Source organism: Gallus gallus, chromosome 3 (genome assembly GCF_016699485.2).
Source record: "Gallus gallus isolate bGalGal1 chromosome 3, bGalGal1.mat.broiler.GRCg7b, whole genome shotgun sequence".
NCBI lineage: Eukaryota > Metazoa > Chordata > Aves > Galliformes > Phasianidae > Gallus > Gallus gallus.
Window position 1 is genome coordinate 2882607 of NC_052534.1, and position 12150 is coordinate 2894756.

Genomic DNA, 12150 nt, shown 5'->3' on the forward strand with positions numbered 1-12150 from the left:
GTATACATTATTGTACCTCACACCTTTGTACCTCACATATTGACCTAGAAAGATCTAAGTGTCAACTTGCTATGGATATGGGAAGGGTTGGTTAACTGCCTTTAAGCAATCTAAATTTCCAGAGTACAGACACTACACCACTGAAACAGGGAAAGAATCACAGCTCACATTCCACTTCAGTCATATCTATTTTACTCTGTCCCTAAAGAAACACAGTCTTACAGCTCAGTTTATTAGAAGAAATATCTACCCTGCACTGAAGATCTATCTATCTAGTATTAACCAGATGGAGTAAAAATCAATGATGCTGTCTCTTTAAAATCAGAGTAAGTCAAAGCCATCAAACCAGGCTACTTCTATCCAAATCTTAAAACAAAAATCTTGCATTAAAGGAGGGCAGGGGGTGGGGAGAATAAACAAATAGATGAGACTGAAGATATAAACACTGCCAGCACTGCTACTGCAATACACGTGGTGTAATACACAACCAGCGATTCACCAATGAGTGCTCATTTAATTATTCATCACTAGTGCTGATCAATAATGCCCAACATTCCACATTCAAGAAAAAGGAAAGCCATTCAGAGATACTCTTCTAAACTGACAGGATCCCTCTCTGAGATACACAAAGCCTCATGAACAGCAATAAAGAATGACTGGACACTCACATTGTCTGTGTGCTGTACAGACCACAGTAACTCAGCACCACCTTAGATAAACTACCCAGAACTACCAGTTAGCTAAACCAATGCTAAAAGTAGGATGTTTTCTATACTGATACAAGATGTGAAAATAATTATTAGACACTTATGGGTATCCCTAACAATCTGAAATAAAAAAAAGACAAGTTCCAGAGCAGCAGCCACTGCAAAAGCTACTTAGTGTTTTTATGGGAAGTAACATGTAATTCAGTGCTACAATCTGCAACCCTATGGTTATAAATGACAAATGCCAACTTTAATTACACAATCAGACCTGTAATATCTACTTAAAATGCTACTGATTGTAAAAGGGCTATGAAAAGCTTTATTGAAGCTCTTTCGGGTTTTATTTCCTTTCCATGTGTTATCTACAATTAACAGAAAACAAGCAAAATAAATCTGAATCATAAACAGGTTTGCAAAGAATGTGTACTGAAAATAGAGAAAAACAGGAGCTAAACAAACTTTAATGGAAACATGCACTGGGCATGCAGAGACAACACAACAGAAGACAAACATTAATAGCAAACTGTACTGTTACAACAAAGCAGTTATCACATACATGAAAACAGTTGTCTTTAATTGTGACTGAGAGGTTAGTTGCAAGTGCTTTAGTGGCTAGAGGCTACTCCTGAGGTATTCTTGGCTCAGGGCTGTATAACATGCAACAAAACAGCTGGTGACAATGAGTGGAGACATCCCTTTGGTTTTCATAGTGCTTAAAGCAACATTATATTCAATTTGTCACCTTAAGTCTCTGCACCACAGCTTAAATAATAGAGACATATTTGCCTTTTCAGATGTAAATAAGTGACAGCTTTTGTACTGTTCAGGCCTCAGTATCCTTTTAATGTTTTAAGCCAGAACCATGGGCCATAATGAATCGGTAAAATCTTACACACCTAGTGCTTAAAATGATGACCTTAACTGATGACTTCATTCATTTTTCCTAATCATAAAAGTGTAATTCCTATGTATCAATGTATGTATATAAATTACTTTTTACATACTAATTTTTATCCAGAATATATCTGAAGTATTTTCAGGCTGTGGTGTCTGAGGCTACAGCTAAACTGCTCTGACAGCTGTCACAGTCCTAAAGGCACAGAGAGCCAACACTGGTGTAGGTAGTCACCAGTTCATTTGCACTTTTGCACAGATCATTTTTAAAAGCATTAAGAATCTATATCTTGTTATCCTGACAAAAGAAAAAAAAAAACATGCATCATGAAGTGGAAAGACAAGTTACAGTAAAAGTATAATCACTCAAGCACATCCTTTCAGTCACCTCCCTTTTTACGATCTTAGCCAACACAGAATAACTGAGCTGCACTGATCAGCTAGAAGTTTAAATTCTGACCAACAGCGTGTCTTGAGCCTCGAGTCAGAAATAATATGGCTATGTACATCTGATGTACTGCAACACAAGATTCAATGAAAAAAGCTCTTGTGTAAGACTGAAGTGTGGATGGCAAAGATTAACACAGAAATGCATTATGTTTCATGGTAATAAAATACAAAATGAAAGGAACAGGTGGTGTATAAGACCACGATAACCAACAAGATGATGATGATCTGGGGTGTGCTTGCAGGCCAACTCATGTTCTCTGCCACAACTACTCACAATTTCATAAACATTAGAATGTACAACAGTTATCTCACTTCCTCCTTAGTATTAAAGATAAACTACAAGGCTTTATCTAAAGAAAGAAAAAGGCAGAACTGTTTAATATCCTACAGCATTAACAGAGTCCGTGTGCAGATTCAGAAGTCACTGGGATGCATTATTTGAAAGGTAAACTTATGCTGAAAGGCATTCCTCCCACAGTCCTAGACTGGGACCCATATTTCCTCTGTGGTGTTGGTAGGAGCTCTAGTATCCATTGACTTAAGCCTGCCAGGAGCCTTTAATGTGCTTAATAAGACCTCAGAGAGTGAGGTTCAAAAACATGACAGACAACATGAGAGATTTTTTCCCATGATTCCAGGCATCAGTTGAAACAAGCTGGCTTTGCAGGAAGGTAATGGAGGGGTAAAGCCAGTTTTCTACTCTTTTGTTGCTTTAAATACACATACATATTTACTGGTATTTCTACTTTAAGATTATTGGCATGCATCTTGACTCCACTGGAATATCCTCTGTCAGAAAGGACTGAATGGACAATTCAGCCCACATTATAGAAAATACAGAGCTGGAATCTTAGACCAATGTACTTTATTTCACTTTCAAAGAAAAGCATCACAACCTCTCCTTAAGGGTCCACAACCTACTCTCATTTATACCACTTTATCTTCAGGGTCAGGAAACAAAATTGCTGTTGCATAAATTAGACTGGACTGAGAGTAAATGGGGCCCCAAAACAGCTATTCAGTATAACCACAACTCTTCATAATAACTAAATACCAAGATAAATCTAGAAATTATTTTTTATTGTTTTATTTCATGTTTATTTTTATCTGCAGTCAACGAGTCCATTCTACATGGAATGTTATACAGCTAATCTTAAGGCTTTTAATTTGTTGGTAGTTACAACACCCCCCACCCTCCTAGCCTTCACTACTGAGCTCACTTGCAGGTATTGTCTTTGGCCTTGTGAATAACTCACCTACTAAGGCAGCTGATTTAATACCATTGCCGTGCTGAAACCTGTTAGTATAACTCGATGCGTCATACCTGTCAGATTCTAGTTCTCTTCTTCATTATGATGTAATCTCATTAAATCTCAATTACTCATAAAAGGATGGTTTAGCTGGAAAATCTTAATACTATTAACAACATGAAAAACTCACAGTAAATAACATGAAATAAATGTGTCACCTTAAAGCAACTGAGTGTCAGTGGGGATATTCAAATAAACAAGGATTAAAGTGAAATGAATATATCTCCAAGGATCTGCTAATTAAATAGAAGTCAACTGATGGGAAGGAAGAGAAAAGCAGCAGGGAAATCTGAAGCCAAAAGATTAAACCAGTACCAGTAAACCATACTGAAAAAAAAGGTGCCTTTTGCTGCAAATGATTGTATATCACAGTCCAGACCACGATCGGTCATTGGCTGTCCGTCTGCTAATAAAGTTTTTGTAGTTTTGGTAGGTTTGGGAGCGGTAACTAACCCGTGGAGATTCCTGGTCTGATGGCAAACCATTTTGGGAAACCTGTTCTCCTTTTGTCCCATCCCTGTTGAGAAAGAGGAAAGAGAAATTAAGCTTTTGAAAGTCAATCATCTTTTTCTCCTGAACAAGATTTTCATACTGAATTTTGCACAACTCAGAACTGTAAGCAGTTCTTAAAAACTGCCAAGTCATTTATTGACAACATTGTACAAGTCTTTGAAAGATTTTCAATTGCAGTGGCGGAAGCAAAGAAGAAATGCCCAACTGAGTAAAAGAAATCCAAAGTACTTTGATCAAAAGAGGCTTTTGTGATAGTTACTTCACAAGGTCCTATCACACAAGTAATTTGATAAATGTTAATGCTCTACAGGCATGGCTTAAAATCTATCTGTAAATGATGCTCATTAAAAGAGAAAGACAAGATTGTTTAGAAATATTAATTCATAACACATAGGCTGTATAAACAACAGTTTTACTTAAAGGCCAGGTGTGTATTAACAGTAGTAACTGTTAATGATGAAGAATTGGAACACTGATCTTAACAGTGAATTCAGATGCCTGCAAAAGTCGTGGCCCCACCAAGTACATCTGTGAAGTCTTCTAAAAAGAGTTACATCACAAAAACAGGCAACCTCCAGACTTCCCCTTTACAGTGCATCCTCACCCTGAGAATTCCAACACAAGAAACTGCATGAAGCACATAACTTCAGCTTCCTGCACCATGGGCTTACCATTGCTGCTGGGAGCCTCCATCTTCTGCAACTTTGGGGCTTGGCTCTGGAGTAGGTGGCTTTCTCTTCCTCTCTTCTTCCTCTTGTTGTCGACGAACTTCCAGCAGTTCCAACTGAGAAATGAAACATTTTTGAACATGATAAAGCTCTGCAACTCAGCCATTTTTCAGCTGCATTTCTAGAAACTAAGAATAATCTCTGCATTTTTCTGAAATTCCTGAAATTGAAGTTTACTGGAATGAAATTTGAAAGCACAAGTCTTTAGAGGTATTAATCATGCAAAGTTTGTTGCACCAAATTTGTCAGTAAAGTCATACAGCATCAGATCGTTAGTGCTGGCACAGCTGCCTGGCACTTGTCCAGATTTCTTTTATCTAATTCATTTCATCAACACAAAATAAACAAACATAAGATCATCCCAAGCTATCCAAATACTGAAGTGACATCCTCATCTGCTTGACATACATAGAAGTAAAATGTTTCATTTGTGAACCCCTGAAGTGAACCATATAAATAAAACCAGGTTGATTTTTGAAGATCTTGATAAACGTGGGTTCACTTTGTCTGCAGCTGTGATGCTCTATGCATGTGAAAAATCAACCTTATTCAATTTTAGCATCTTAATAAAATTATTCTCTAAAGACGGCAACATATTCTCCACACATTAATTACTGATACTGCAGCTCTCCTGAAAATTGTTGTTGTTTACCATGTATTTCTAGGGGAGATCACAGCCTGGTACTGGAGCAGTCAAAACACAACATTTTTGTTGAAGCCTTCTCCCCACACTGTCTTCTTTAACTGAAAATATTTTCAAGAGTTTGGATCTGGGTCTTCTTCCCTCAGAGTCTCCCTTTCCTTTTGTCAGTACAGCCTTTATATCTTTATATATTTTTAATATATATATATATATATATTATTTATATATTTATATAGGACTGGACCAAACTGCTCAACTCTAGAATTTGCTTCTGGGCCATCAGTCTTGGGCCTACAACAGCTCTTGTTGCCAGTAAGGTCATTCATCACTTAATATTTCTCTGCATGCTGTTGAGCTGAAATGAACCTGAAAAGGTTTTAGTACTGTTGGGAATATGAAACTTCAGGCCCTGGCTGACTGGCCTTGACTGACGCTCCACAGGGCCAAGAAATGGAGATCAGGTTGGTGGTGATGGGAGCTCCTAGTAACAATCAGCTGGCACTGCCATAAAGGGGAATGGTCAGAAGTTTGCACCACCAGCACTCACCGTAGTCAGTCTTTCCAGCGCTGCAAATCTCTCATCCCAAGTAGCTGCAGATTTCTCAAATGCTTCATGCCGCTTAATTAATTTTTCCACTTCGTCAACACTCTGACCTATTTCACGACTGGATAGGTAGGGCTCCTGTCCCAGCAGCCAGGCCTCAGCCACACTTGCGTCTCTTGAAAACTGATGCACCTCCAAAACTGATGAAGAATGTACACATATTAGTGCCATTAGTGTCAAAAAAAGCATCATGAAGTTATCAGGCATCTTCTGAATTTACTTCAGAGTGGCTGAATTTACTTCCAAATAGTATTTGGCTAAATGTTTTCCTTAACTAAGTTCATTAATTAATGATGTAAATGGCAGAAACTTGTCATGTTGGCTTTGCTTTGAGGAAAAACAAAAGTGAAGTTTATATCTTCTACAGATTATTTCACTTTCTTATTTCAGTGTTTCTTTTTGGTTCTAATCTGCTGTAACCAAGTAAATTCAGAGCAGGAATTCTGTTATCTGCTGGTTTATTCCTCAGACTGGCCTGCCTACCAAACACGATGAAGGCTGCAAGTCCCTTCAGCAGCAAGTATTTCTGTACCTCATGCTTGTCTACAATGCTGCAGTTCAAGGTTTCCTTCAAGCTGAAAAAAAGCTTCAGCAGCTTTTGTGAATGAGCTTACACAATTTTGATGAAGAACATGATACAAACACCAACACAGGTGTTTGAGGGCAGTTTCCTCATGCTACTATTTTTCTTAAAGCCCACTGATACTTAGGAAGAATGAAGAAAGTACACACAGCAGCCCAGAACTCTACCAAATGACTACACTGCACTGTACAGTTTGAGATGCCAGAAGGGCACAAATTGGCAACTGTTTGCTACAAGAGCTACAGAAAACCTTGTTAGAGTTTTTGAACTGTGTTATTTCTGGTGAAGAACTTGGAAAATGCCGCAATGCTTAAAAGTACATCTTTTGTCAATAAACTGTCAGATAATGCAAGTATGTTACATGTGTAAGGTAACAAGACTTTGCTTCCCCATATTTTTTGTTAGCATATCCTCTGTAGAAACACAGTTGGAAGATGACACCTGCAAAACATGCTAGATCTATTTCACCTAGCTCTAACTTCAGTCATACAGAGTAAGATCTTCAGTGCAGGTTTCTTTGTTTCAAGTTCTTCATTATTTTACAATTAACAGATGTGAATTCTACGGTTACTACAGTACAAGCACACTTTCAAGTAAGGCTAATAAAAAAAAGTAAGGAGCTGTAGGTTTTTTCAATGCTCAGAAAGACAGACGATAGAGAGTTAGATATGGCCCTGCCAAGAAAAATCCAAGGACGTCCTTACTCAGTCTCAGCCACTCCCATCTGTCTTCCCACTTGTCAATCATTTCTTTTCTTTTCTCTGTCAGCTGCAGTAGCTTTTCCTTGATCTGGATTTAAGAGGAGAATGCAGGACTGTTACATAAGCATCAGGCATCACATTCACATCACAACATGTAAGCTGTTACCACAAGCAAAAGACACTGACATTTAGTGATAGGAAACACAGCACTAGTTTGTCAGGAAATGACTTAAGTATGAATATAACATCTTTCTTTATTTTTGAAGTAGAAATAAATATAAAGTTTGTATTAAAATATCACATACAGTATTTCTTAAGACCTACGGTATCAAGATTATTTGGTAAAAAGAGCACAACGGACAAACAAATGGTGCAAACACGTACTATATATTCCATCTTTTTCCTAGGAAATAATGTAAAACATGCTGCCCATGATTGCTATTAAAAGCCTTGAGCTACTTGTGCTAACAACATCAGCATAAGCCCCATATTATTCTCATGGCAAATACTGGCTAGCAAAACCTCCCAGTTCCTCTGCAGCTCTTATGTACAATGCAGACACAGAAAATATCACCTCCCTGCATGGGCAGTGTCTTACAACCAGTGGCTACCCTCCTTTGGCCAAAGGAAGGCAGGAAGAAACAAGGCTTAATTGCTATTCTCTGGTCTAGTCAGATCAGAAAACAGATCAAGGCCTTAGGCTGCTGGATACATTTTGCTTAGAACACTCCCTGGATTTACTCCCCATAAACATTTTCCTACTCCTTTCCCTAGTAGGCCACTTTGAAATTCGGGCACCCTCAGAGTTATCGCTGCTCTTTGTCAAAGGAAACATCTTTCCAAGCATGGCCATCCCAAAGACGGCTCCCTGCAGACCTGAATGCAGTAGCTTCTTTGCATTTCCTGGATGGACAATGATACTTTAAATTTAGGTGTCATTCCTGCTTCCCAACATGAATTCACAGCATTAAATCACACGCTAATTTCACATTAGCAGGTAAGTGCAATGGTCCTTGAAGTAATGCATGACATTATAAACATGCTTTACTAATCCACAGAATACACAATGACAGTTTCTCTAGCTGAAATAGAATCTACATGCCATCAGCACTGCAGTTGTTACACATTCAGTAAGCACAATACCTCCTCTGATGCATAGTGTTTTCTTGCCAGAAGAGATTTGCCGAGTTCAATACAGGTAGTAAAGCTGTCATTTCGGGCATCAATTTCCGCTTTGATACCCTGGTGATTGTTCATTAGTAGTTCAACAGATGAAACATCCCTGGAATAGTCAATCCATGGTTCAGAAACACATATTTCAGACATAAGAGCAGTTAGGTTTTCAAATAAATCATCTAACGCAGAATGGTACAGTACAGAATTTAACTCATAGGTTGTCCTTGTAGTCCAGAAAACAGGATTTGTTTATCTGACATCTGATGGGCACCAGAATGCTGCTGATCCTGAGGAAAGCCTGCTAACAATCTCTTTGAACACAATTTTCCATTGCAATTACTTCAGTCCCCCCCAGTCTCTGCTGGCAGCAGCACACAAGAGCAAGCTGCCAGCACGCCACATTTCACCAGCCTCACCTGAATTTCTGGCTCAGTGATACCGAGTGTTATAAATGTTCCTGAACTGACCTGCAGCCTTATCTTTCATGTGGTATCACACAAGACACTTCACATTACCTTGGCTTTTCCTGGGCTTCGATCTGCCGGATAACATCTTCCATCCAAAGCATGAGATCCCGAACCATGCTGAAGAAACGGAATTTGTCTCCTGTGTCCACCAGCCTAACCCTGCGGCCCTCACAGGCATCCAACAGCGCCTTCCATGCTTCTAGGACCTCATTTTCCCTCTTCTGGATGTCATCAGCTTTGTCTCCAGCATAGGCAGCCTGAAGGCGTGCAGCATCCTCCTGGAGCTGTCTTACCTGGTGTGTGTTTACAAGAGATAAACGTGTCAGCACTTAGGTACTTCTGAGTCACATAAACAGGAGAATTTCAGCTGCTAATTCATAATTTGAATCATCTTCTGAAGTCCTTGCCCGTATATTTGGTCTGTCAATATAGAAAGGTTTATTTTATTATTAAGTTGGTGTACCCCTCCAAGAATGTTTATTGGAGGAGACTGTTGGGTCAACAAGCCCCCAGAATAACAAACATTTGCCACGGCCTGAACTTTTTTTGTAGAACTGGGTGCCAATACAAAGTGACTGTTAAATTCTAGGGCAAACAGGAACTATTTCCTCATGAAGCTTTCTTCCTCTCACACAAGTGACAGAACTGCCACTCAGGAACTCCCGTATCAAAACAGCAACTCCGACTGACATAAGAGATGCTTTTTCAAAAATGTAGATAATGACTTCAAACAGCAGTAAATTTGGAAATGCAAAGACCCTTCTGCTATCAGAAAACTCTTTTACTTTCAAGCTCCCTGGGGACATCAAATGCGATTTCTTGACCGTTGCACACATTTTTCCGACTCCATTAGTTCTTTTCTAATTAATTTTTCATTTTTAAAAAGTTGGAATGCAAAATTACTAGCTAGGGGCACATGTATCATGGCACTACCACAGTGATTCACCATAGCTCTGCACTATGATTACATATTCCCTCATTTAGGTCTTGATTCTAATTATCTCTTGAGAGACTGGGATTGGTATTTTGTGAATGTCTCCCATTTTATGTATAAAATCTACAGCTCCTAAAAGTGAAACACTTGAAAAATCCAATGGTTGCTACACCTCCTTTATTCTAGTGTTAACACCTATGTATATTGCAACATAATCGAGAACTGGCAGGCAGCTCAGCCATAAAAGCTATCTTTTCCGTCCTACTGGGATAAATGCAGTCAGTCTTAATTCCCCAATTTCTTAATCATGTGGTGCCTTTCCAAAATTCTCAGTCTGGCAGCTGAACGTTGTTTTTTTGGTTTAGAATCCTGAGTGTGTTGGATGAACAGCTGCCTTCTTCTATTTATCATACCTTGGCTTCATAAGATAAAAGAACCATATCAAGTTTGTCTGCTTTTCAAAATCTTAGCTTGGACTATGCACTTGAAATCTCTGCAAAATGCTATTAAGAAGCATCATAAGAAACAATACTCATGTCCAAAAGCATAAACTCATAAACAAGTCAGAAAGCTTCTCTGTAGGGATAAAGACTTTCTCTGCCTCTCAGAAAAGAAAATGGAAAAGTACCTAGCAGAGGAGGTTGGTTTTTTTTCTGTCGGTGGTGCTGTTTCTTGTTGTTGTCGTTTGCTTTCTGTTTTGCAAGTTCACACATCTCTTTGTATTTGCTTCTGCCCCCCACATATCCTTCCTTCTTTCTTCTATGGGCAGCCAGTTGTGGCTCATGTTCACCAAAGTGAACATGGCGTAAGGAGTAAGTGAACCTAAGGTGGCCTCCAGCACAACTTATATGAATAATACCCAAGAACAACATTCAGAACAGAGAAACCTGAAAACTGTATTTTATGTTACCTCTGTATATTAAAAATTCTCAAGAGTGTTAATATCTCTTCAATGACTTTCAGAAATTGCCTAAAGAGACAATATCCTAACTCAAATGAAATTTTTTCTTTGAGAGTAAGCTATTTATTTTCCTATTGTACCAGCAATTTGGTGTCCTGCTTATGCTGCAGCTGCTTGGGGCAATCAGAAAAAGGCCTTCTGAGGAGCTCAGGTGTGTTATCCTCACACCCCTATATCCACACTCTATTCCTGTGTACACAGCAGGCTGAGACTGGCAGGTGACATCACAGCACTATGCTAAATTCTCAGCTTTTATGACTGCTTCTCCAAACAAAAGCAGGAGAAGGAATAATGTGCAAGAGGCAACCATCTGTCCAGAAATCCATGGATTTCTGTTTTAGGGAAACTAATTAACCTAGTGCAATGACACAGAAGTAGAAAAACAGATAAGACAATGATGCATAAGAAGTAATTCTTCTAGGAATGCACTTGGAAAGCAGCTGCCAGAACTCTGCCTGTAAGCCTCTGGGGCCAAATGCAGTGGAAGCACTCTGCAGCTCAAGTTTCTATATCTACAGACAGTCTTATTACTTGGTACACACCTGTGTGCCGAGCGCTTGGATATCATGTTCAAATGTTGTGTGCATTCTCTGTAGTGTTTCCACTGTGTTTTGGTCTCTACCAAGCTCTTCTGGCAGTTTCTTGTGTTTGTCTTGAATGCGTCCTAAGATTTCCTTGGCATCGTGGTAAAATTTGTGCAGTTCGTAAGAGGCTGCAAGAATTTGTGTTCTTGTGTCAATGAGCTCCAGGAGATCAGCCCAGGCCTCATTGAGACCATCCTTCCATTCTGCAATTGTGGCAGCATCTGAGTGCCCAGAGTTGATGAGCTCGTCAGCCAGATGGTTAACGGTATCAACACGCTCCTGTCCAATGTTTCCAGTGTCTCGGGCAAATTCTCGGAATCGCTCCTGTAGCATCTGAAACACACAGAAACAGATTCATGCAAGGTCACAGTCACAAAGAGATTAGAGCAAACCATTCAAACCAGTTATATTGACCATCTACTTGTTTGCTGCATGCAAAAAAAAAGGTAAACCTGCAGCCATATCCAAAAAGCTTACCGTTACGTGTTCATAATCCTGTCCCAGCTCATGGGATCCTGCCACCACCTCCCTTTCAGCAATCCACTGCTCCAGGTCATCCACCTCTCTGTTCAGCTGGAACAGCCTGTGTCTCTCATCCAGCTTGCCCCTTCTCTCTTCTGCCAGATCCTTCAGGCCTGCATACAGCTTATCCACTTTGGACTGGCGCATGCTGATACGCTCACTGAGAAAAAAACAAAGAACACTGAATCCTCACTGTCTCTTACAAATAACAAGTAAAAGACAAAATAAAATGAGGATAAAAATCACTCTTGGGAATTTAACACCCAGAAAGTGTGCCTGCTGTATGCAGAAATTTGGCTCAGACACCCTGCATTGATCCTCTGCTGGGACAGCTGACTACACTAGCTGGAACTCCTTCTGCGCCATGTACATA

At 39.4% G+C, this 12150-nt stretch overlaps 1 protein-coding gene and 1 long non-coding RNA gene across 16 annotated transcripts in view; one reads left to right on the forward strand and one right to left on the reverse strand.

Annotated features, from left to right (window-relative positions):
- The window catches only part of LOC100858220, a 29420-nt gene extending 22633 nt beyond the window's left edge, over positions 1-6787 (forward strand). The window contains exon 9 of the long non-coding RNA XR_006938863.1: positions 6319-6787. This is a non-coding gene — a long non-coding RNA (uncharacterized LOC100858220). The remainder of the gene's footprint in view (positions 1-6318) is intronic.
- The window catches only part of SPTBN1 (spectrin beta, non-erythrocytic 1), a 122903-nt gene that overhangs the window by 7958 nt on the left and 102795 nt on the right, over positions 1-12150 (reverse strand). For 13 of the 15 annotated variants that reach the window (NM_001199425.3, XM_046938672.1, XM_040696983.2 and 10 more), the window contains 8 exons: positions 11733-11937; positions 11214-11588; positions 8825-9069; positions 8277-8415; positions 7137-7221; positions 5793-5989; positions 4546-4658; positions 3815-3878 (listed from right to left, as the gene is read on the reverse strand). In NM_001199425.3, the coding sequence (NP_001186354.1) occupies positions 3815-3878; positions 4546-4658; positions 5793-5989; positions 7137-7221; positions 8277-8415; positions 8825-9069; positions 11214-11588; positions 11733-11937 (1423 nt within the window). Of the gene's footprint in view, positions 1-2899; positions 3879-4545; positions 4659-5792; positions 5990-7136; positions 7222-8276; positions 8416-8820; positions 9070-11213; positions 11589-11732; positions 11938-12150 lie in introns of those variants that run through there. The other 2 variants (XM_015283353.3, XM_046938674.1) reach the window with 2 other exon arrangements.